Genomic DNA, 26,472 nt, shown 5'->3' with positions numbered 1-26,472 from the left:
GGGGTGGGGGTGGGAAAGCAGGGGGGCTGGCTGTGTCTGAGCAGACCTTCCCAGCCAGGATTCACTCTGCCTGGACACAGGCCCCCAGATGTCAGGATGCTGAGCCCAGAGACCCCACATCCTGTGGGAGCTGGGCAGTAGTCATGGAGCCCTGCTCCCAGCCCTGGGATCCAGGCTGCCTCGGTCAGTGTTCATATTTATAGCTGTGTGCTTTCTCATCTGTGAGACAGAATCGAGCTGGGGGTTCAGCCAAGCCCTCATGGAATGGGGGCGCTCTTCCTGATACTACCACCACCTCGGCCCCTCCCCGGCTTCCTCCCAATCTTCTAACTTCCCTCAACTATAAAACTAGGTGCTGCAGCCCCTGGGACATGTACCCCCTCCCCCGCCATGGGTCCGACCCCAGTGAGGGGGTCGGGTATAGCTTATGGGGCGGCAGGGGGAGCTCTTGGGCAGACTCCAGTCAGGCATCATGGGGATGAACTTATTTTTTTTCCTTTTATAGATTTTCAAAGATGGGGAGGAAAGGGGGGAAATGAGCCTTTGTTGCTGTCAGACAAAGATCTTATTTGTACAATTGTTTTTTTTCAATAAAATTTTCCAGTGAAATTTTGTCAGAGCATGGAAGGAGATTGGATCAGAGATTCCCATCTCATTCTTCCCCGGGGATAAGGGCTCCTTCTGTTAAGCCACGTTTGCTACTAATAGCTTTTGTCAGGCCCTGAAATCCTGGCAGGTGAATGCAGATGATACCGTGTGGCAGGCCCACTATGTGCTGAATTGGAAATTGTTTTGGCTCGGGCTACCCTGGAGAGATGGTGGCTGCAGGGCCTGAGTGACAGCGCTGGACCTGGAGCCCAGACTCTGCTGTCCTGCTGTGCAGGGCCCCAGGGTCCCAGTCTTCAGCCCCCTAGGCTTTCACTTAAAGCTGACCTCATCCACATCCAGGGCCAGAGGGCACAAGCTCAGGCTGCCCAGCTGGGCAGGACTTTGTGAAGGAGCTTGTGGGAACCTTGCTCTGTGTTTGGGTTTGCAGCAGGAGATGAGGGACCTGATACAGTCCTCACATTGGTTACCTTTCATGGTCCTTGGGGCTCCTGACATCACAGCTCAGGGAGGGAGAGGGCAAGTGGGATGCACGGGACAGAAGACCAGTGGCCAGGGAGGCAGAGGAACAGAGGAAACTGGATTCATGTCCCATCTCTGCTGTTTGCTGGCTGTGTGACTTTGGGAAGGTCACTACCTCTCTCTGGGCACCTCTCCAGCTTCTGTTTGCCAACAACTCTGCCCTGGGGGTTGTTGGTCCGAGGAGGGAATCCCTGCCTGGCTGGGCAACCTAGTTGAAGTCCTCCCAGATGTGAATGGGGCTGCAGAAGGGCCAGCTGATTCACTCCCATTATTACCATAATGCAACACAACTGTTTAGAACTCCAGGTCTGTTCTGTGCTGTGAACCCAATAAATTAGATCTCTGCCCTCAGGAGGCTTCATCTAGAAGTGGAGACATAGGGACAGTGACAGGTATGCTCGGTACACTGTTCCAGTCCCCTGGATCATTCTGTTCCCAGACATGCCACACTTACTCTCCTGCCTCAGGGCCTTTGCACTAGCTGTTCTTTGTGGCAAGTGGTTCTTCTAGATCTTTGCAAGACTGCTTTTTTGTCGTCCAGAACTCAGCCTAAATGTCATCTACTCCACAAGGGCCTTCCCTAACCACCCAGTATAAGCAGCTCCTCTACAACATCAGTTTCTTTACTATGTTTTCTTGTTTTACTGACTCAGTGCTCCTAAATTATCCACCTATTGACACATTTGGTCTGTCCCCACTACTAGAATGGAAGCTCCACGAGAATAGGGACGATGACTTTTTTAAAAAATTTTTATTTATTTATTTTTGGCTGCATGCGGGCTTTCTCTAGTTGCGATGAGCGGGGGCTACTCTTCGTTGCAGTGCCCGGGCTTCTCATTGCGGTGGCTTCTCTTGTTGCAGAGCACGGGCTCTAGGTGCGCGGGCTTCAGTAGTTGTGGCATGTGGGCTCAGTAGTTGTAGGTCACAGGCTCTAGAGTGCATGCTCAGTAATTGTGGCACGTGGGCTTAGTTGCCCCGCGGCATGTGGGATCTTCCCGGACCAGGGATCGAACCCAGGTCCCCTGAATTGGCAGGCAGATTCTTAACCACTGCGCCCCATGTCTTGTTCATCACTGTATGTCCTGCACTCAAATTCAGTGTCATACACACATAAGGCACTCAAAACATTTTATTAAGTGAAAGAGCTGTGTTAGAAGGGCACCAGGGCTTCGGGAATCCAGAAGGGTGCTATGGGTGGGTGCCATGTCTGCCATGGGGAGATCAAGGAAGACTCCCAGGAGGAAGTGACATGTAGGCTGCCTTGAAGGGTAAGTAGGCATTTCTTGATCAGAATAATGATTTTAATAATACCAGCTGGTCCTTCCTTTGTATTTTGCTTCTACTATGTGCCGAACACCATGTCGGTCACTTGATATATATAAATTTTATCCCAGCCTCCTAACAGTTTGGCTAGGTAGGGATTATTCCCATTTTACAGGTGAGATAACTGAGGCTGAGAGCCCAGTGGGGCTGAGCTGGGAAATGCTCCTAGCCAGCTGGAGAGTTGTTCTTCCTCCATGACACACAGAAAGGGCAGGAGAGGAACTGGCCAGATTTTAACAGGAAAGGTACATAACCTCAGTCTGTATACATTGTCCAACTTAGTCCCCACAATAGCCCAGTTAGATGGGAAGTCTTCCTACTCACACAGGTATAGTTCAGAGATGGGGAGACTGGACTAGAAGTTGGGACTCCTGGACCCAAAGCTCAGCCTGCAACAGCTTCCCCACCAGGTGGGCATGGGCAGTGAAGGAAGGCAGGGCTGAGTGTGGGGCTGTCCAGATGACACAAAGGGGGCCCTGAGGCCACCTGCCTCCATCTGGGCACAGGCGGGAGGGTGGTGGGAGGTCTGTGCTCCCACCTCACAGTGAGGGGTAGGGTTGCTGGCGTGAAGGGTGGCAGGGCAGGTGGTGGAGGTGGATAGGTCAAGGTTGGGCTGGGGCTGGACCAGCCATGTCAGCACCCTTGATGGCCCATCACAGCTCTGTGTGGAGCTTTCTTGCCACCTGGAGGCCACTGAAGGGACCTCCTTGTTATTTCCACCACTGTGCTTGTTAAAAGTCTCAGAGAGATGATAACCCTGCTGCACTGTGTGGGTCCTGGACATGAGTGCAAGTGTGGGGAGACGGGGATTAACTTTTACTGAGCACCGACTATGTGCCCTGCACTGCCGGGTACACGTGAGGGAAGCTCTTAATTCTTAGAGCTTCCCTCAGGGGTAGCTATTACCATCCCAAGTTATAGAAGAGAAAACTGGGGTTTAGAGAATAACGTGACCAGCCCAAGGCCACCTAGCAGGTCAGTGACAGAGCCTGGCAAGTATGGGAGCGCAGGTCAGCTGGCTGTGGAGGAGAGAGGTGGTCGGTACACGTGAGCTCCGTGCTCCACGGTTTACAGGAGGTGGTCAGTAACCAATGGGATTCTATATAATCTTTACTCCAGTCCCTGCAGCTAAAACCTCCTTGAGAGTAGCCCTTGTCTGCCCATGCCCTGGCCACAACGCCTGGTACATAGGAGATGCCTAATAAATGCTCACTCAAAGGAAGTGGTCCAGTGGGTGCTTTGGCGCTTAGCAGCAGAGACATTGGAGCCTGGCAGACCAGACTGGAATCCCAGTTCTGCCACTCCTAGCTGTGTGGCCTTGGGCCAGATACTTAACCTCCCTGAGCTTCAGTTTCCTCACTAGGAAGATGGGAATGATAATAGTAAGTACCTCATAGAGCTGTGGTGAGAATGAAATGAGGTAACCCATGGTACCTGGCAAATAATATGTGGCCGAGAAATATTAACTATAAGAGAAGGTAAACAAATCAAGATCATACTGCAGAGCTGGGATTTGAACCCAGATCTCCACAACTTTAAAGCCTGATTCTTTCCATCATGCCGTACAACCTGGGGGTCAGGCAGAGCGGAAGTGGTCAGGGAAGACTTCCTGGAAGAAGAGGTGCTAGAGGTTGGTAGGAAAGAGGGGAAGAGGCATTCTGGAAGAGAGGCCCAGAGTGAGCAGAGATGCGGCTGCTGGAAGGGCCATGGGAGCCTGGGACACAGCAAGGGGCCCGGGGGAGGGTGGGGGTGAGATAGAGGGAGGCCTGGCTGCTAGGTGCTGGGCTGAACTGCTCCGAGAGGGGCTGGGAGGAGGCGGCTGATGGGGAGGCCCCGAGGTCAGTGAACGCTTCTGCAGGAGCAGAGCAGTTGGTTTTGCCACTCCCACCCCTCCAATTTCCCTCCTTTTCCCACAGCCCCCGCTTGACTTATCCCCTCCCCTGGACTTTCCTCCCTCTCCTTTTGCTCATGTGGCCTCTTCTGCTGGTATCATGCCTCCCCCCAACTCGGCCAGTGGAGCCCTCCTCATCCTTCAAAGCCTATCTCAAAGGTTACCGACTCTCCAGAGACCCTTCCTGGCCCCCTGTCAGAAGCGCAGCTGCCTCTGTGCTCCCAGAGCTCTGGGGAAGCATCTCTGGGCAGCATGCACCGCATTTTCCCTCCAGGTGCTCTTGGGGGGAATTGGTCCTTCAATACCTCTTGCTGTCACCTTTCTTCCTCTCTCTCTGTGACATGGACATGTCTACTCATCTCCCCTACACGCCTACCACCAGTGTTTCATTTGTCGGGGGAGCACAGAGTCCACATGTCCGGGCACGAGCTGATCCACCTGGCTGTTCCAGCAAGAATTAGAAAGTGTTCTGACACTTCAAATACACCTACTGAGAAGTGGTCAGCTCTCAGACTTCCTTTTTTTTTTCATGTCATTCCTCTGTCTTGGTGTAAACCAGAGATGACAAACTCAACAGGGGAGCCGAGAGGAGGCCCAACAGGAGGGGAGAGCTAAGCTATGTTATATAACTTATCAAGACGGGAGTTTGATGCTGCAGTCAACAAATTCCATTGTCCGTTTGTCAGCTGAATTCACAGTGCTGCTAGATCTCAGGTGAAATTTAGGGCACTGATCTCAGGGAGGGAATTAGAGGCCATATGGCAGGATTTGGATGATTTAGAGCACCCCCAGCTCCAGTAAATCCCCGCGCAGCACAAGCTGCCCTGCCTGAAGACCTTGAAGTGACCTTGTCTTGGAAGTTACCCTGCAAAGTGTTCTAGTTGTTTATTGCAGAGAAACAAGCCACTCCACACTTAGTGTCTTAAAATGACAATTCATTCTTTTTCACAGTTCTGCGGGTTGGCTGGGCAGTCCTTCTACTGGTCTTGTCTGGGTTCGCTCGGGTGACTGTAGCCACCGGGTGCTGGGCTCAGCTGGGATGGTTGGGCGCTGAGCCTCTCTCTTATGTGGGCCCGCGTCCCCGTCTTCTTCCTGGCACAGTGGTGGCCTCAGGATTCTGAGAGGATAAAGGCGGGAGCTAAGCCTCTGAGGCCTGGGCTCTGCAGCTTATATCATGTCGCTTCCATCACATCCTGTTGGTCAAAGCAAGTCATGAGGCCAGCCTGGATTCGAGGGGTGAAAACGAGACTTCACGTCTGGATGGAAAGAGCAGCGAAATATCATGGGCATGATTTCAATCTACCCCACAGGGGGAGGCCAAGTCTCTTCACGCACCAATCCCATTGTCTCCAGTCCCATAACTGGGATTAGACACTTTCCTGTCTCGGAAGACTAGTTCCAGAGTCAGATGGGGGAGGAAGAAGCAGCCACATCAGAAGAATTGCAAGATTTTGCTAATTTATATCACCAAGAAGTCTGGATAATATATGTGGGAATGTTTTCTGTGGGTGCTAGTTCATGGAGGCAGGAACTCAGTTTTCACTGGGCTGGATTTATTAACATGGGTACATTTACCTAAGATTCTAGAGTCAGTGTGCCAGTTTCAGCAGCTAGGAGTGGTTTTCATTGTTTGCTTAGCTGGTTGACTGAAACCTGGATTCAACTGAGGCCTATGCTTAATTGATATTGAAATGCCAGAATTCCTTGCTTTAACATAAAGGAATCCAGTGCTAAGGCAGGGAGCAATGTTGATGTGGATTTACCCTGTGTGACCCACTCACATACTCCCAAGCCAAGTTGCACACTCCCGACTTCCTCTTATAGGGCCTGGAGGAAATTCCCTTCACCAAGGCATGAAGAAACATGTTAGTGAGGGGAGCATCTCTGAAACGTGATGCAGTACTTGTTCCCTGCAGGCTAGGGATACTAGTGAAAGACACTGCCACAGAAATGGGCTCCATGATTTTAGTGGAAATGATGGGATCCCAGGGGAGCAGAGCACAGACAGCAGCACTTGGCCATCTGGGACGTCAGATGCCAAGTGGTACTCAGAATGGTCTAACCCACAGGTGTCTTTAGCAAAGACTAATTGTTTAAGGGCCAAATAGGACCAAAGGGACCAAATGGATAGGCAGCCTCTAAGTCCTCCTTAATGTATAACAGAAACAACAAAGCAAAACAACAAACAAAACCCTCCAGGCCTGGTAGCAGAAGCCTGATTTGACCCACTATGAAAGAGAACTTTGGTCCCTCACCCAAAGCCCCTTGAATGGAAGAGAGGTCAGTACCCTTCAGAGCGGCCCCTTCAATAGCACCCCAGATACATACTGTAAATCTTCCTTTTAGCAGCCTACCTTCCACAAAGGGCCCTAGGCCATTTGCCAGAGAACTGTGCTCTGTGAAAGGAAAATACACAGGCTTTTCAGGGATTAGCAGACCTTGAGCTTGTCTAATGCTAATTCCTGAGGCCACAGAAAGCCACTGTGTAGAGGCTCAGGTGCGTCAGGTGACAACTGGAGCTTTGACTCAAGTCCAGGCATGGTGCCTGGACTCATCCTGTAATTGTATTTTTAGTTTCAGGGTGTATAATTGAAATTTACAGCACACATGAGCCTCTAGACCTGTGGAATAAGGGCCACTATGGTAGAAAGGGCCAGGTGGAAGCTTCTGGAACTTTTTCTTTTTACCAATCAATAAACTGGTACAGATCTGGGAGAATCACAGAAATTTGTGCCTTCATCAAAACTTGAGAGATGTAGGCTGGTTTCTATTACATCCTACTTAATTTACTTCTTTGGTCTGTGCAGAAGGCACAGGTCTTGGAGAATGACAGAGAATTATCATAAGCTTACTCAGATGATTCCAGCAGCTACTATTCTAGGTATGGTCTTTTTATGGGAGCAAATATACATATATTTTGTTACTTAATATGAAACTATTTATCTGAAAAAGCATTTTTTTTTTAAACTTCCTCTGCGGCAAATACCAGAAGCAGCTTTCTTTTTCTTGGCAGGGACGGCAATACAGCTTTCTCATCTTGTCTTGAAACTCCCCAAGTCTCTGATTCTCTATTACAATGTAACCTGTGGGGATTTTGACCATCCTCCCATAACACACAGCATCATACTTGTCTACTACACTGATTACATCATGTTCCTAGGATTCAGAGAGTGGAAAGTAGCAGGTACTTTAGATGCACTGATAAGATACAAATTGTGCTGAGAATGGGAGATGAATCCCATAAGAACATAGGGCCCTGCCCCCTGAGTGAAGTTTCTGGGTGTTCAGTGGTCTGGATCGTGCCAGGAAACATATATTAGTCTGGGTTCTCCAGAGAAACAGAATCAATAGAAGATACAGCTACAGATATGTGTATATAGAGATAGATACAAAGAGATGTATTATAAGGAATTGACTCACAGGATTATGGAGGCTGAGAAGTCTCGGGATCTTCTGTTTATAAGATGGAGACCTAGGAGAGCCAGTGGTATAGTTCCAGTCCAAGTTTGAAGTTCTGAAAAGCAGGAGAGCTGATGGTGTTTAGTTCCAGCCTTAAGGCAGGGGAAGACCAATGTCCTAGCTTGAAGACAGCCAGGCAGAGAGCAAATTCTCCCTTACTCAGCCTTTTATTCTATTTCAACAAATTAGATGAGGCCCACCCACACTGGGGAGGCCAATCTGCTTTACTCAGTCTACAGATCCAACGTTAATCTCATTCCTTACAAACACACCCAGAATAATGTTTGACCAAATATCTTGGCACCCAATGGCCCAGTCAAGTTGACACATAAAATTGTCACATCCTGAAAAGTGAAAGGAATTTGCTGTTTTCTGTCCCTAGTGGTAAGAAAGAAGCACACTCGTTGGGCTTCTGTGTATTTTGGTGGCAATGTATGTCACATTTTGGTGTTCCACTCTGACTTATGGAGTAACTAGTAAGGCTGCCAGGTTTGAGTGGAGCCCAGAGCAAGAGGAGGCTTCCAGGTGTCCAGGCTGGAGGGGAGGCAGCTTTTGCTCATAGCCCTGATGACCCAGCAGATTCAAAGGTGATTCAGGTATCTGTAGCAGATGGGGATGACGTCTGAGCCTGTGGCAAACCCCGAGAAAAGAACCGCAATGGAGTACCTAGGAGTTAGGAGCAAAGCCAGGCACCCCTTGGCAAGCAATTTTCCTCCTTTTGAGGAAGAGCTCTTGGCTGGCTGCTGGGCCTGCTGAGAATGGTCCTTGTGTGGGAGGCACCAGCAACTATGAAAAATTAATGCCTGTCACACACAATCTTCTCTTTTCACAGGAATACTTGGGGTATATGTGCCCAGTGATTGCTTCCTGGAATATTAGTGAATCAGGCGTCAGGTATGATAATACATGATTTCTCCCTTTTTAAAGTCCCCCATTTACTGGAATTGGGTTTCTGTTCCCTCCACTCCAGAGACTCTGCAAATGCCAGGTTCACCAGTGATCTCCTCATTGTTAGTGCAACAGATACTTTAAAAAATTATTTTGGAAATATGGAAAATTTCAAATGTGCATGAAAGTTGAGAGAATAGTGTAAACTTCCACGTACCCATCACAAAACTTCAATATGTATTGACATTTTACCCATTTTGTTCAATGGACATTTTTAATAATCCATCTCATAGGGAAGCACTCATGTCTCTGATCCTGTTGACCCGTTCCCCTTGATGCTTTCTCCAAGGTGACAATCTTCTCCAGTTCTCTTCTGACCTCTCTGCTGCGCTGTGGCAGGCTCCACTTGGGGCCTCCTTCCTCTCCTGTCCCTTAAATGTTGGTGTTTCCTAAAGTTCTGTCTTGGATCGTTCTCTCACTTTCCACACTCTCCTTGGATAAATGCACCCTTTCTTATGGCCTCACATAACTTCCCAGGGCTAGTGAGGCCCACATTTTAATGAGGTCCCCATCTCTACCTTCATCCTAGACCCTGTCCCAGGTTGAGGCCACTATATCCAGAAGCCTCCTAGATACAAAGCATCTCCCACTCAACATGTACCAAACTGAGTTCATCCTCCTGCCCAAACGTTCCGTTTCCTGTTTTCCTATTCATCCACTCAACACATAGTTATTACATATCTATTGGGTGTGTAGGCAAGAATGGAAGATTCTGTAATAGGCAAAGAAATCACTGCTATAATAAAAATGATGGACAAGAACAAGTGTTGACAAGAATGTGGAGAAACTAGAACGTTCATATGTTGCTGGTGAGAATATAAGACGGTGCAGCCCTTGCCCCCCAAGAATCAGGTCTAAGCTCACAGAGGATGTTAAACTGGATGGGCTGAGATGGAGAGGGGGGAAAAGTGTAGGTGCTTTGATGGATGAGGGGGTAGATTGGCCTGACTTGGGAATGGGGGTGTGTAGAAAGGGCAGGGAGCTGGGGGGTCTGGATTATGGGGCCTCTGAGGGATGGGCTCAGATGTGGATGGCTACAGGAGTATCTGGGGAATGGCATTAACACCACACAACCTGGGCAGGCTTTGGGAGCTCCGCAGCCAAACATGGTGCAGGGGGTGTGGGGCTGCCAGTGCCCCTCTGGCTGGGCTGGGGCAGCCATAGTGACAACCTATGTGTCTTCTCAGGATGGCCTAAGCCTCCTGGACCTAGGGACAGAGTGAGGCTCTAGGAAAATGACTAATATTGGAGTTCCTGCCCACCCTGGCAGTGAGAGGAGGGGCTCCAACTTGATTTAATTTGATTTATCAGAATAAAGAAATGCCTCATTTCTTACACCCTGAGTGCCATCATGTAATTCACATACAGAATTACAAACTGTGATATATGTGACGTAAGAGTGGGTGGCCATAGAGATAGAGAAAAGAAGGCAGATTCACCATTTATTTAGCTGGTAGAGGGCGCAGGTCTTAGTGACGGATTGTAAGTGGAAGGCTGGAAATTGGTGCAAAAAAATATTTCCAGGTTTCGGACTGAGAATGGCGTGCATTCCCCATCCCCTTCCTCTAGGTGATCCATCCTCGCCACGACAAAGACAAAGACTACGGAAGGTGCCGCTGCAGTACGACTTGGCCCCATGGTCTACCCTGAATCCGCACGCACCGCCTCCTCACTACACAAAAATGCCAAAAAGTGCCCAGGCAGTGCGGGGGTGCCCCCGGCAGGTGTTCAGGGCGGGGATCACAGCGCGAGAGGAGTAAAATCGCAGTATTTCCCTGGATCCGCCACCAGGGGCTCCAGCGAGGCCTCAGCCCAGCTCCAAGAGGGACCCCCAGACCCGCCTTCGGGGGGCGCGCGCCCGCGGGTCCCCAGGCTTCTCTAGCCAGCCCGCTCCCAGGCCCTGGCCCGACCCCGCGCCGAGAAGCTCCGGCAACTGGGCCCGGAGCCCAGACGGGGAAGCTGACCTGGCCGCGCGGGCAAGACGGTGTGCGCGTGCGAGGACGGCCGCGGCTGGGGACTGGGGCTCAGCGCCGCCCGCCCGGGGGGAATGTCGGATCCCCAGCTGTCAGATTCAGAGCCGGGAGCCTGGTTAAGGGCTCTTGGGCGGAGCCTGGGCATCTTCGGGATCCGAGTTTCGGATGCCGGCGCGCTTCCGAGGCCGCTCCGCGGGGAAGGGGCGCCACCCTCTCCTCCTTCCCTCACGCCGCCGCGTCTGGGTGGGGTTACTGGCCGCGGCCCGCCGGGGTCCTTTATCTGGATTCGCCAGGCCGCCGAGGGGCGGGATTGAGAGGGGGTGGAGACGACGCGTGCTGGGGAGGGGCTGGGAAATGGCTGCAGCTGGGAAGAACCAGGCTTAGGATGAAGTCTGCATCTGAGAAGGGCCAAGAGCACCTAGCTCATTTCCCGCCTTTCGCCGCCCCAGCCCAGGGCGGGGGCCTGAGCCGACCACCTCCGTCACTGGGCCTTCTTCCAATGCAGTAGAGAGCTGGGCGTGATGCAGGTGAGGCGGTGGCCTGCAGCTCAATCCTGAGCTGGAGGTTTTCTGCCTCAGTATCACCTCTTATCATCAGAGCCACTTTATCATCAGGAGGAAATTGAGGTGGCTGGCGCTGGGCTGGAGGTCGACCTGCTTCCGCCACCGCCGCCTCTCAGTCGTCTGCACTGTCTCCCTCAGCTTTGGACCCTGGGCATTGCTCTCCTTATTGAATCACTCCTGGCACCGCAGGCCCTGGTCTCTCCTTACAGCTTTGGGCGAGCCCTTCCTCAGCTTCCTTTGTGCCCTTCTCTTCCTACCTTTAAAAAGTCACCAGAGCCTTGGGCTGGGCCCATTTCTCTTTCCATTCTGACAGTGTCCCTGAGGGAGCTCAGCCTCCCCATGTGGGACTGACCCCCACACCTTGTTTCCAGGCAGCTCTCTCTTCAGAGGGAGCCCTGGTAGCCAATGGCTTTCTGGACATTTGCCCCTGGATGTTGCCCGTCACAGAGAGAGCACCATCTACCTGGCCCGTGGGAATGTGTGTGCCATGGGACCAGGTGTGTGGGTCAGAGGGAGAACTGAAAGGAGGGGCTTCTTTAGCCTCAGTGTGGTCTTTTCTTATCTGCGGGGCCCTATTAGAATTCATATGGCAGCAAACTCTGTGTTGGGTGAGCCAGGAAGAATCCTCATGGTGTGTGTGTGTGTGTGTGTGTGTGTGTGTGTTTATAGAGGTGGCTTGTGGGGCAGAAAACACTGGTGCTGTTGGGAGTGGGGTGAGGAGGCGGGACTGGGGCCTGTTGCTCAGAAAACGTCACCATTTGGAAGTCATCAGTACTTCCTGTGATTTCTCTGTTAGAACCAAGCTGAGCTTCTTAAAAAAGAGACCTTTAAAAGGGGTTAGTGTTCATAATGGGTCTCAAAGGTCTTAAAGGGGTAGGAGTGTTCCTTGGGAGCCAGCTTTGGTGGGGTCAACAGGTGGAGCTCTCCCCACACCCCCAGGCCCCTGAGGGCTCTGGGTTTTAAAGGGGAGGCTACTGTGACCCACACCAGTGGGATCCTAGCAGGACCCATCTCTGAGCAAGGCTGAGCCTTAGCCCCCAGCCTTCTTCCCAGTAACACGCTCACAGCCTACAGGACTGACTCCCTGACTCCCTCCCTGAGGTCCTGGGGTTCAGAAAACTGGTCACACCTCCCTGGTCTCCGTTGTCTGCCCCAGGGCCCTGCTACACCCTTTGGTCAGACCCTCATGAAAATCAGGTTTCTTTGATTCAAGGACTTCCAGAGAGGGCTTACCCTGGCCCTCCCAGCCACATCCATGATACCCCTTCCTACCCCTCCTGCCCGGGCTTTCTCTACTTCATAGCCATTTTCTCTGAGAAGCCTTCCTGGATGCCCCTACTAGATTTTCTTTCTTCACTGTCCTCTCAAAGCCAGGCCTTTAGCTGTCCTAGGGCCTCATCCCACACCACCTTTTATTGTCATAAGACTGGAACTTCTGTGCCACAGTGACCTCACGCCCAGCACTGAGCAAGGCACAAAGTGAGTGCTAAGGACAAGTCAACCGCAGGCATGAATGAGTGGGGGACTTCAGGCGTTGTTTTAAAAGCCCTGGCTGAGCTGTCCTGGATACTGAATGAGGACCAGCAAATGTTAGGTTCTGCCCTCATGAGTGTCCCAGGACCCTTCTGATCAGAGGCCTGGTTTACTCAAGAAGCATGACCTCCGGAGGATCTTTAGGACTGAGCCCTTGGCAAACAGCTGTCATCCAGGATTATCCTGGGCCAGCTGGGTCCCTGCTCCCGTTTCCTCCACAGGTTTCAACTCTGAACAGTCAGCTTGCTGCAGTTTGGTACCTGTTGGGTACCTAGGCTTTCATGGAAACTGACCTGTGAAATAATAGAGCTCTTAAAACCCTCGAAATTTCCTGGGTTCTAGCAGTGTCTTTTGTTTTAATGAGGGGACTCTTGGTGGCTTCTGGATCACTTCAGGATGGGGGCTGGTCACCAGAAAGACCAAGTCACGATTAGAAGCTTGGAATTTTCAGCCCCACCTTCCATCCCCTGGGAAGGGGAGAGGGGCTGGAGATTGAGTTAATCATTGATTATGCCAGCATGATGAAACCTTCATAAAAATCCCCAAAGTTTGAGATTCAGAGAGCTTCTGGGTTGCTGGAGGCACTGGCAGGGTGGTGTGCTTGGCAAGGGCAGGGAGGCTCCGTGCCCCTTCCCCTATACCTTACCCTATGCATCTCTTCCATCTGGATGTATTCTTTATCCTTTGAGGATAAATCAGTAAACATAAGTACATGTTTCCCAGAGTTCTGTGAGCCATTCTAGCAAATTATTGAACCCAAGCAGGGAGTTGTGGGAATGCTGATTTACAGCAAGTCAGTCAGAAGTACAAGCGATAGCCTGGGACTTGCAATTGGCATCTGAAGTTGGGGGAGGGCGGGGGGACAGTCCTGTGGGACTGAGCCCTTCACCTGTGGGAGCTGACGCTGTCTCTAGGTAGATAGCGTCAGAATTGATTTCAATGTAGGGCCCCCCAGTTGGTGTTAGATAATTGCTTGATGTGAGGGACCTCCTCCATCCGCACCCCCCCCCAACCACCTCTGGTGTCAGAAGTGAAGTGTGGTCACAGTGTGAGAGTAAAAGGGAAACACATGTGTGTCCCGCCCACACCCTCCCGATGGGGTCCTGTCCTCAGTCTCCAAGCAACTCCCACCCACTCCCATCTCATACCGACAGCTCACAGGAGCTGGGAATTTCTCAGATGGCCCGGATGGATGAATGCAGAGCCCTGAATGCCCACCCTCAAATGTGCATGGCGTACACACACACACACACACACACACACACACACACACACACACACTCTCAAATGAAGCCAGACAGGGAGAGAGACACTGCTGAGCCAGAAGGACAAGTTTTATTAGATTCCAGCAAGACTATACAATACGTGTTTCATGCAGATTAAATAAGTGTCTTTGCTGCCCCTGAGAGGGAGCATTTTCATTGCTAGCTCCTTCTTTGGCATGTCAAGGGGTGAGTGTCAAGGAGAATTCTCAACATATTCTGCATAGGGGACAGTTGGGATCATGACTGGGGGTGGAGGTGATACAGTGGGCAGCTGAGGGCTCCTGAGACCTTGAATCTTCAGAGGCTCAGGGACAACAGGACCTTGGTCCTTTGCTGGTGGTGGCACCAGAGGACCTTGATCTTTCAGAGGCACTGGGGGTATAGGAACTTGATTCTTCACAGGCTCTGGGACCACGGGGCCTTGATCCTTGACTAGTTCTGGACCTTGATTCTTTACAGGTTCTGCAATTACAGCATCGTGATCCTTTAGAAGCTCTGGGGCCCCTCCACCTTGATCTTTGACTGGCTCTGGGACCACTAAACCTTGATTCTTTACAGACTCAGAGAGCACAGAAACTTCATTCTTCACAGGTGCTATGACCATGGCACTTTGATCCTGCGGTTGCTCTGGGACCACAGGACCTTGATCCTTGACAAGTGCTGGGCCCATGGGGCTTTTACCCACAGGTTCAGGGGCCATGGGGCCTTGATTCTTGACAGGTGCTTGGACCCCAGGGCCTTGATCCTTGACAGGTGCTGGGGCCACGGGGCCTTGATCCTTCAGAAGCTCTGGTACCACGGAACCTTGATCTTTAACTCTTGCTGGAACCATAGGACTTTGATTCTCTAGAGGCACTGAGGCCAAGGAATCTTGGTCTTTGACTGGTGCTAAGATCACAGAACCTTCATTCTTTAAAGGCTCAGGGACCACGTGATCTTGATCCTTAGCTGATGCAGGGACTATGGGACCTAGATCCTTCAGAGACCCCGGGACCACAGGAACTTGATCCTTCAGAGGCTCTGGGACTGTGGGGTCTTGACCCTTTGAAGGCTTTTGGATCACGGGACCTTGATCTTTCAGAGGCCCAGGGCCCACGGGACCTTGATCTTTGTCTGGCTCTGTGGTTACAGGACCTTGACTCTTACGTGAATCACTGGTGCGTTCGACCTTGTTCCTGCAGAGGAGAGAGAGGTGGTCACTGTGAGGGCCAGTGCTCAGGCCAGGGACAGGGCAGAGCACAGATTGCCTGATAAGTCTTGGCCTAGTGGAGGCTGGGCAGGGCAGCTCTTGCTGGAGAGTCAGGAGGAGAACCTGATCTCCACATCCTTAGTACAGAATGTGGGGCTGGGTGGGGAGTAGGCTTGGGAATTGGTCATTCAATGTGCTTGCCAATTGATTATAACCTGCGCGTGGCATGGAGGGCAGTCCTCAGGTGACAGCAGCAGCACCGCAGCGGGACTCAGAGTCCTCCAGTGAGTGTCCTAGCAGCCTGTCCACCCCACACTCTACAGGCCATGCTTCCTTCCTCCAGAATATCTGGGCCCATCCTGGGGGCCCATCTTAGCTATCCTCTCAGAGGATCCTACAGGCTAGGGTGCTCCTGTTCTCAGGGGCTTCCCAGACTCCTTCCCTCCCCAACCCCCTAGTTAAGTGCTGAGTGGGGAGGGGCAAAGGGTCCAAGGCATGCATGAAAGAAAGAGGGAATGTTCCTCTTCCCCACCTCCCTGAAAAGGGAAAACGTAAAAACGTATTTTATCACCGACATTGCTTACAACAGCCAGCCGGCCGGGGTGACAATAAAAAACAGACCAGCTTTTAACTGGTTTTATTACTGCTTTTAAATTCTCTATAAACAATGCTCCCCATCGTCACCTGTATCACATTTGGTAGGTGACTGGCTGGTAGGTGACATCTGGTAGTTCAGGCAGTGAAGAGGCCCTGCTCCCCTCGCTCCGTCCCCACTCTGGCTCCCTCTACTCTCCCTGGGCCCTTGGCCTCACTTACTCCAAGGCTCTGGGGCTGATTTCCCGGCAACCAAGAGTCCAGGCCTCTCATCAGAACCCTCACAGGCTGCTCCACCTGCCTCACTGTGGACCCCCGCCCCACCTCTCAGCCCACCCACATCATGGAGAGCAGGTGACATCACTGACACCAAGGGCAAACGTTGCCACACTCAGACCACCCCAGTCAAGATAAGCGTGCACCCTCCTGCCCTGCAGGCTGGGCTCAGACACTGTCACAAGCCTATGCACACTTACAGCACATTCTACTTTCCAAATCACTTCTTTCCAAAGCTCATTTCAGCAACCCAGCAAGCCTGTGGAGCTCGAAGGGAGGATTTATTACCCTTACTTGTATGATATACAGATGAAGAAACTGAGGTCGAGTGGGCAAGTGATACGGGAAGTGAGGGGACCTGCATGGACTGTAAAGTCTGGGTCTTTCCACTCCTGGGGCCTGTGCTCCTTCCCTTATAGCACCTGCCACATAGCAGGTGCTCAATCTTGGTCGTTATTATTACTCTTTTACACATTGCAGTCAAGTCTTTATGCTTAAAATCATTTCAGTATTTTAACAGTTCCTATAGTTTAAAGCTGGCCCAGTAAGACTTCTACTTGGTAACACTTTCTTAGCTCATTATGGTTTCGTCTCTCTGGGCCCCAAGTGTGTCATCTATTTCATTGGGTAAAATGATATTGACTCAGAAATTTATGATGATGAGAAATTATGTACATAGAGCACACCTTGTACCATATTACTATGTAATATTATAATTATTTTTCTATTTACTTACACACATCTGGACTATTTTTATTCCGACATGTCATCCTGATCCAGAAGCTTTTTACTATATTTAGCGCCTTGAGCCCTTAGGAACTGACATCTCTCAGCAGAGTACACAGTGCCCCAGGCAGCCTGTCCATCCATCCAGTCCCTCTTGATGTCTCTGAGCATCACAGTGGACAGAGAGGGGCCGGGGTGGCTTGCTGGTTCAGCACATCACAGAGCACAGCTGTCCTGGCCACGTGAACCCAGCTGGCTGCCATCAGTAGGACCTTAGTGTCTGTGGAGGGAGCCAGGCAAGGCCACGAAAAACATGCAGAATCCAAGGATGGCATTAAAATACCTCTAATACCTGGTGGTTGGCCAGAAAGGAAAAATAAAAACCTAATTCAGAATAGAATCCAGCAGGACACTGATTAGATGAATCCTATCCGCAAGTGAACAACTTGGGTAGAGTCATCCTGAAAGGGGTGATGAAGCTGAGACAGGAGACAAAAGAGGTGACCAGGGCTTAACTTGATCTCAGGAGCTTGGGTTGCAAAACCTATCCCATTGGCAGGACATGGACTCAGTGTCCCCTGCTGGCATGGAGATTTAAAAGAGGGCCAGACCCACAGCATGGGGTGCAAAGTATAGTTTCCCGATGTTTGGGGCACTGGCTCCCATGCCCTGCCTCATTCTTCTGAATGAGCATTCTCATGAACTAACCTTAAATTTGCTCAGATATACACCCCTATGTGGCTCTGCTTAGTAAACTTGTTTCCTTAGTAAGTGTCTTTAATCATGGAAAGTTTTAGAAAAAAAATTAGAAAGGATAAATTAAATCAAATCTATATATTACCTTTTTTGGGTATTAAATTTAGGAAAAATTTGTGTAGATTTAGTTTGAAAGTATTTGTAATGTTTAAAATAATTTGGCATATTATATCTAACAGATTAGCTTTGTGATTCCTATAAAAAAGGTGTAATTTAAAAATTAATTTAGACTTGATTTTAAGTTGAAAGATATAAGTTAACTGTCCTGAAGCTCTCATACTGTAAAGAAGCCAAGTCTGGACTTTTGGAAAAGCCACTTGGAAAGGCCATATGGAGAGAGCAAGAGGTACCCAGCCAGCTCCCAGCTGCTCTAACCCTGAGCCGTTCAACTCACCCCACTTGATACATTGGAAATTTTAGGCAAGGCCGTGTGGCTGACAGGGTCTTGGTGCTCTGGCCGGGTGTCAGGCCTGTGCCTCTGAGGTGGGGGAGCCGAGTTCAGGACATTGGTCTACCAGAGACCTCCCAGCTCCATGTAACATCAAACGGCAAAAGTTCTCCCAGAGACTTCCATCTCAATGCTGAGACCCAGCTCCACTCAATGACCAGCAAGCTACAGTGTTGGACACCCCATGCCAAACAACTAGCAAGACAGGAACACAACCCCACCCATTAGCAGAGAGGCTGCCTAAAATCAGAATAGGGTCACAGACACCCCAAAACACACCACTGGACACGGTCCTGCTCACCAGAAAGATCCAGCCTCATCCACCAGAACACAGGCACCAGACCCTCCAGCATGAAGCCTATACAACCCACTGAACCAACCTTAGCTGCTGGGGGCAGACACCAAAAACAACGGGAACTATGAACCTTCAGACTGCGAAAAGGAGACCCCAAACACAGTGAGTTAAGCAAAATGAGAAGACAGAGAAACACACAGCAGATGAAGCAGTAAGGTAAAAACCCATCAGACCAAACAAATGAAGAGGAAATAGGCAGTCTACCTGAAAAAGAATTCAGAGTAATGAAAGTAAAGATGATCCAAAATCTTGGAAATAGAATGGAGAAAATATAAGAAACATTTAACAAGGACCTAGAAGAACTAAAGAGCAAACAAACGATGATGAACAACACAATAAATGAAATCAAACATTTTCTAGAAGGAATCAATAGCACAATAACCGAGGCAGAAAAACGGATAAGTGACCTGGAAGATAAAATAGTGGAAATGACTACTGCAGAGCAGAATAAAGAAAAAAGAATGAAAAGAATTGAGGACAGTCTTAGTGATTTCTGGGACAACATTAAGCTCACTGATATTCGAATTATAGGGGTCCCAGAAGAAGAAGAGAAAATAAAAGGACTGAGAAAATATTTGAAGAGATTATAATTGAAAACTTCCCTAATATAGAAAAGAAATTGTCAATCAAGTCCAAGAAGCACAGAGAGTCCCATACAGGATAAATCCAAGGAGAAACACACCAAGACACATATTAATCAAACTATAAACAATTAAATACAAAGAAAAAATATTAAAAGCAGCAAGGGAAAAACAACAAATAACATGCAAGGGAATCCCCATAAGGTTAACAGCTGATCTTTCAGCAGAAACTCTGCAAGCCAGAAGGGACTGGCAGGACATAGTTAAAGTGATGAAAGGGAAAAACATACAACCAAGATTACTCTTCCCAGCAAGGATCTCATTCAGATTAAACAGAGAAATTAAAATCTTTACAGACAAGCAAAAGCTAAGAGAATTCAGCACCACCAAACCAGCTTTACAACAAATGCTAAAGGAACTTCTCTAGGCAGGAAACACAAGAGAAGGAAAAGACCTACAATAACAAACTCAAAGCAATTAAGAAAATGGTAATAGGAACATACATATCAATAATTACCTTAAATGTAATTGGATTAAATGCTCCCACCAAAAGACATAGACTGGCTGAATGGATACAAAAACAAGACCCATAAATATGCTGTCTACAAGCGACCCACGTCAGACCTAGGGACACATACAGACTGAAAGTGGGAGGAAAAAGATATTCCATGTAAATGGAATTCAAAAGAAAGCTGGAGTAGCAAGTCTCATATCAGACAAAATAGACTTTAAAATTAAAACTATTACAAGAGACAAAGAAGGACACTACCTAATGATCAAGGGATCAATCCAAGAAGAAGAAGAAGATATAACAGTTGTAAATATTTATGCACCTGACATAGGACCACATCAATACATAAGGAAAATGCTAACAGCTGTAAAAGGGGAAATCAACAGTAACACAATCAGAGTAGGGGACTTTAACACCCCACTTTCACCAATGGACAGATCATCTAAAATGAAAATAAATAAGGAAACACAAGCTTTAAATGATACATTAAACAAGATGGACTTAACTGATATTTATAGGACATTCCATCCAAAAACAGAAGAATATACTTTCTTAAATGCTCATGGAACATTCTCCAGGATAGATCATATCTTGGGTCATATATCAAGCCTTGGTAAATTTAAGAAAGTAAAGTATCTTTTCCGACCACAACGCTGAGACTAGATATCAATTACAGGAAAAAACTGTAAAAAATACAAACACATGGAGGCTAAACAATACGCTACTAAATAACCAAGAGATCACTGAAGAAATCAAAGAGGAAATCAAAAAATACCTAGAAACAAATGGCAATGAAAACACGACGACCCAAACCCACGGGATGCAGTAAAAGCAGTTCTAAGACGGAATTTTATAGCAATACAATCCTACCTCAAGAAATAAGAAACATCTCAAATAAACAACCTAACCTTACACCTAAAGCAATTAGATAAAGAACAAAAAAACTCCAAAGTTAGCAGAGGGAAAGAAGTCATAAAGATCAGATCAGAAATGAATGAAAAAGAAATGAAGGAAACAGTAGCAAAGATCAATAAAACTAAAAGCTGGTTCTTTGAGAAGATAAACAAAATTGATACACCATTAGCCAGACTCATCAAGAAAAAAAGGGAGAAGACTCAAATCAATAGAATTAGAAATGAAAAAGGAGAAGTAACAACTGACACTGCAGAAATACAAAGGATCATGAGAGATTACTACAAGCAACTATATGCCAATAAAATGGACAATCTGGAGGAAATGAACAAATTCTTAGAAAAGCACAACCTTCTGAGACTGAACCAGGAAGAAATAGAAAATATAAACAGACCAATCACAAGCATTGAAATTGAGACTGTGATTAAAAATCTTCCAACAAACAAAAGCCCAGGACCAGATGGCTTCACAGGCGAATTCTATCAAACATTTAGAGAAGAGCTAACACCTATCCTTCTCAAACTCTTCCAAAATATAGCAGAGGGAGGAACACTCCCAAAGTCATTCTACAAGGTCACCATCACTGTGGTACCAAAATCAGACAAAGATGTCACAAAGAAAGAAAACTACAGGCCAATCTCACTGTCGAACATAGATGCAAAAATCCTCAACAAAGTACTAGCAAACAGAATCCAACAGCACATTAAAAGGAGCATACACCATGATCAAGTGGGGTTTACCCCAGGAATGCAAGGATTCTTCAATATACACAAATCAATAAATGTGATAAACCATATTAACAAATTGAAGGAGAAAAACCATATGATCATCTCAATAGATGCAGAAAAAGCTTTTGAGAAAATTCATCACTCATTTATGATATAAAAAAAAAAACCTTTTTAGAACACTCCCTAACACCATACACAAAAATAAGCTCAGAATGGATCAAAGACCTAAATGTAAGGCCAGACACTATATAACTCTAAGAGGAAAACATAGGCATAACACTCTAGGACATAAATCACAGCAAGATCCTTTTTGACCCACCTCTTAGAGAAATGGAAATGAAAACAAAAATAAACAAATGGGACCTAATGAAACTTCAAAGCTTTTGCACAGCAAAGGAAATCATAAACAAGATGAAAAGACAACCCTCAGAATGAGAGAAAATATCTGAAAATGAAGCAACTGACAAAGGATTAATCTCCAAAATTTACTCCAAAATCTCTAAAATCTCCATATTGAGCTCGTGCAGCTCAATATCAAAAAAACAAACAACCCAATCCAAACATGGGCAGAAGACCTAAATAGACATTTCTCCAAAGAAGATATACAGACAGCCAACAAACACATGAGAGGATGCTCAACATCACTAATCATTAGAGAAATGTAAATCAAAACTACAATGAGGTATCACCTCCCACCAGTCAGAATGGTCATCATCAAAGCATTTACAAACAATAAATGCTGGAGAGGGTGTGGAGGGTGCACTGCTGGTGGGAATGTAAATTGATGCAGCCACTATGGAGAACAGTATGGAGGTTCCTTAAAAAACTAAAAATAGAGCTACCATACGACCCAGCAATCCCACTACTGGGCATATACCCTGAGAAACCATAATTCAAAAAGAGTCATGTACCACAATGTTCATTGCAGCTCTATTTACAATAGCCAGGACATGAAAGCAACCTAAGTGTCCGTCGACAGATGAATGGATAAAGAAGATGTGACACATATATACAATAGAATATTACTCAGCCATAAAAAGAAATGAAATTGTGTTATTCGTAGTGAGGTGGATGGACCTAGAGTCTGTCATACAGAGTGAAGTAAGTCAGAAAGAGAAAAACAAATACCGTATGCTAACACATATATATGGAATCTTAAAAAAAATGGTTCTAAAGAAACCAATGGCAGGACAGGAATAAAGACACAGATGTAGAGAATGGAGTTGAGGACATGGGGAGGGGAAAGGGTAAGCTGGCATGAGGTGAGAGAGTGGCATGGACATATATACAATACCAAATGTGCAATAGATAGCTAGTGGGAAGCAGCCGCATAGCATAAGGAGATCAGCTCGGTGCTTTGTGACCACTTAGAGGGGTGGGATAGGGATGGTGGGAGGGAGACACAAGAGGGAGGAGACATGGGGATATATGTATAGCTGATTCACTTTGTTATAAAGCAGAAACAAACACACCATTGTAAAGCAATTATGCTCCAATAAAGATGTTGAAAAAAAAAGAAAGATATAAGACAATTTTATAAATTTTGTAAACAATGATGGAACTTTTATTACAGCCCAGTAGTAAACATATTTTTAAGCTTAGTTTATTTTAAATTACTTACAATTTATTTTAAAATATTTAGGGGAATTGAATTAAGTTATAAAATCCTCCTTAAAAGAGTTTGTTAAATTTTACTAGATTTTTAAGTTTGTTACTTTTATAAATTAAGCTTTTGTTTTTAAAATGAATGCAGTCTTGGTTGGTTTTCCTGTGAACAAAACCACTCTCAGGGGCAACATAAAACTCCCATTGACACTGACTGGCCATCACTTCGTTCCATGGTGGCCTGCCAGGCTCCCCATCTGTAAAATGTCCCACCACTCACAGTGCCATCTGTGTGAATGAGACAGAGCCACTCCCCCAGGGTGGAAGCCGATGCGTGGTAGGTGAGTGGAGATGGGCTGGGTTCAGTTCCACTCAGCCCACAGGCCAGCTGCCCAGGGGCGCAGCCCAACCTGCACAACTGAGTCTGAGTCTGGTGCCTTGAGCCAGCTGCAGATCTTCTCAGGACAGCATATGAGACAGGTTCCTTTCACCTCCCAGCCTGTGTACCCTCTTAGAAACTAGAACGACCTGCTGGCTTTCTCTTGGTTTCTGTGATGCTAATTGCCTGCCAGACCTTGGGCAATTACTCAACCACAATAGACCTCAGTTTCCTCACCTGTAAAATGGGGATAGCAATACAAATGTCAGGGACAATTATGACAGAGGATTCGATGATCCTGTTGGCCAGGGATCTGAAATGATAATTTGTGGCATCTATAGAGTGCTTTTGTGCCTTACATGAATAAGTCCATGACCATAATAACTGTGTAAGAGTTTATCAGATGATCACACGCTCATTACTTTAGCTCACTGGAGCCTCCTGGCAGCCCTGGAAGAAGGCAGGGAAGGTGGTGGGCAGCCCTGCAGCCTCACCCTCCTGCACTGTCCTCTGGCCACCCCCCGCTGCTGCTTTGTTGCTGCTGCCTGGATTGCCCTCTTTAACCCGCTTTTCCTGTCTGTCCCTGATGGCTTGGCTCAGATCCCACCTTACAAGGTCTTCCTGGATGCACCTGTCCAAATTAGTTTTGTCTGTATCTCCCTTGCAGCACCATTTTACAGTCTCTCCCCACATTCATTGATACCCTAATCGCATGTCAGTTTTCCCCCCATTCGACTGTGAACTCCCTGAAGCCAGGGGCCATCCACCTGGCCTGCAGCCCCAATGCTCAGCACAGTACCTGGAGCAAAGAAGGTCAAACAGAAAGATGTACAAATTATTGTTGCTGAAACCTGGTTCATCATCTATCCCATGGTCCCAGCCAGAAACTCAGAGTCATCCTAGATACTTTCGACTCCCTCAAAACCTTCACCCAATCCATCAGGAACCATCTGTTCCGGTACCTAACATTTATTTCCTGAATATTGACATTTCTTTCCCTCCCTCCCTTCCCCCACCAGCTGTGCCATCATCTCTGTGGACCACTGTCACCGTCCCCTAACTGGTATCCCTGGCCCCTCCTCCAATCCATTCTTCACACAGAAATCAGGATGACCTTTCAAAAAAGCAAACCCTTCCCCTGCTGAGGACTCTTCAAGGTTTGTCCTTGCGCTGAGAATAAAGAGGTTTTACCCTGTTCCACGGCCTCACCTCGCTGACCAGCCTGCTCCCACCGTCACCCAGCTCTCTACGCCCCAGCCTCCCATGCCCTGCTCCTTTCCATTTACATCTTTTGCACATGCTGTTGTCTCCTCCTGTGACCTTCTCTTGCTTCCTCTTCTCCTGTTCATTCTACTTATCCTCCGTCTCTCAGCTCACCTTCCCAGGGAAGCAGATGTGACCAGGCCCCTGCTACAGGCTCTCCTAGTCTCTGACGCTTTCTTTCACATCCCTTACCACAGCTAATTACTTGCATTCTTTTCCGTTAATGTTTCTCCTACTAGACTGAAGCTTCAAAGGGCAGGACCGTGTCAATTTCGTAAATCATTGTACCTAAAACAGTGCCTGACCCAGGGAAAGCCCTGACTAGATACTTGTCGAATGAATGAATAAATGAGAGACTTTTCTGTGCCAGGCTCTGTTCTATTTGCAAAATGTAGCGTTCCAAGGTTACATGAGACAACCAAAGTCTTAGGAACTTAGTTTTCTGCCCTTCTTCCTGTTTCCATGGTGACAGGCAATGCCTCCTGGGTACACACACGCTGACCTTGGATCCAAGCTTTATTAGAGTCTGTAAACAGAATTACCAAGCACTGCCCCGAGACTATCTGGAGAAAGGCTGATTCTTGCCATTGCACACAGCTCTAATCCCATAATCCACCTGTTTTTTTTTTTCTTCTCAGACTCTCCTGATGCACCATCACAGCAGCCCAGAGTTGGGGCAGTGCTCCTGGCGTAGGGCCCTGTTCAGAAATCAGGGACCTATAGACCCTGTCCTTGAACCCCCTGCTTCCACAGCTTAGAAAAGCCCTGAGAAAGTAAGAAACTCATATTTCCTGAGCAATAACCACGTGCCAGGCTCGGTGCTGGGTATGGTCATTTCTTGGACGGTATAGAGCAGGCTGCTGGAGGAGAAAGTGCACTGACTGTGCTCGAGGCCAGAAGAGCTGGGTTCGAAGGCTGACTCAACTCCATCCTAGCCATGGTGTCATCATGGGCATCCAGGCTGCAACGTTTCAGTTTCCTTAATCTATAAAATGGGGATTACAGCACCCACCTTCCAGGGAGGATTCATTTATGGAAACACTCATGGCATGACCCCTGGAATACAGGTGATATTTAGTATTAACTAAATGTTAGTCCCAGAAAGGGACTTGGCGATCTGGTCCAATGTCTCACTCTACAGATGGGAAACTAGGCCCGGAGTGGGCAAGCAGCTCTCCCAAAGCCACACAGCTAGAAATAGCAGGTCCAGGACTAAATAGAGGCCTCTCAAAATCTCACTGGGTGGGTAGAAGGGATGGAGCAAACTCACTTGAAACAAAGATGGGCAGGAGGGGCTGAGAGGGGCCCTGCAGGAGGAGGGGGGACAGTGGGCCAGGCGATTTCACAGCTTTGTCTCCTCCTGTCTGCCTCCAAGGGCCCTGGACAGGCACCCACGTTCCCTAGACACAGACAGAGCTCCCAACACATTATAAGAGATGCAGTTACCCGAGGCGGGGTGTCAAGGAAACCGTCTTTGAAAGGCTTGTTATTCTTATGAAGAATTGCAGGAGACAAGGCCTTCTCAAAACAAGAACTCGCGCCCCGCCCCTCCCCCCCACGGGACTCTGTGGCCTCTATTCTAGCAATTGTCATGGTGTTTGGTAATTGCCTGCCTCTCCCCCTGGCTCATGGGCTGTTTTGTTCATCTCTGCATCGTCAGTGCCTAGTGTCTGGCTCATAGCACCTGGCGGCCATCTGTGGGAGTAATGGGTGGCTGGCATATAGTTTTTCTCTTTATTCTATTTGATGTTTTTTTCTCTTTTATCCATTCATTGGACAAAGTCTGCTGAGCCTGCGCTCTGGGTTAGGTCCTCTGCTGGGGGAACAGGTGGGAATGAGCCCGGGGCCCTGACTTGCGGAGCCCCCCATGTCGGGTGCACACCACGAACACTGTAAAGCTACCAGTGCACCAGGACCATCAGCCCTGGCCCCAAGCCCTCACCTGCCTGAGTTTCTCCAACCGGAGAAGGCTGGAAGTCCTTTCAGTGCGAAGACGTCACTTTGCTTGAGAAGTCCTTTCTCTCTGGGCCCTGAGAGCACAACTCCACAGAGCCACTTCAAAGGTG

The 26,472-nt window shown here is 48.2% G+C and overlaps 1 protein-coding gene and 1 long non-coding RNA gene across 2 annotated transcripts in view; both read right to left on the bottom strand.

Moving 5' to 3' along the window:
* Positions 1-5,260: 5,260 nt before the first annotated feature.
* On the bottom strand, positions 5,261-10,917 carry LOC112411105 (uncharacterized). Its single transcript, XR_003005572.1, has 3 exons — positions 10,714-10,917; positions 7,763-7,856; positions 5,261-5,598 (listed from the first exon to the last, which is right to left on the bottom strand). It is a non-coding gene; the product is annotated as an uncharacterized LOC112411105 (long non-coding RNA).
* Positions 10,918-14,134: 3,217 nt separating this feature from the next.
* MAP6 (microtubule associated protein 6) overlaps positions 14,135-26,472 on the bottom strand; it is an 86,950-nt gene continuing 74,612 nt past the window's right edge. Inside the window, exon 4 of the mRNA XM_024761947.1 lies at positions 14,135-15,258. Within this exon, the coding sequence (XP_024617715.1) occupies positions 14,277-15,258 (982 nt within the window). The 3' untranslated portion in view covers positions 14,135-14,276. The remainder of the gene's footprint in view (positions 15,259-26,472) is intronic.

Source organism: Neophocaena asiaeorientalis, unplaced genomic scaffold (assembly GCF_003031525.2).
Source record: "Neophocaena asiaeorientalis asiaeorientalis breed wild unplaced genomic scaffold, Neophocaena_asiaeorientalis_V1.1 scaffold263, whole genome shotgun sequence".
NCBI classification, from domain to species: domain Eukaryota; kingdom Metazoa; phylum Chordata; class Mammalia; order Artiodactyla; family Phocoenidae; genus Neophocaena; species Neophocaena asiaeorientalis.
This window is presented reverse-complemented; position numbering and strand designations above follow the sequence as displayed.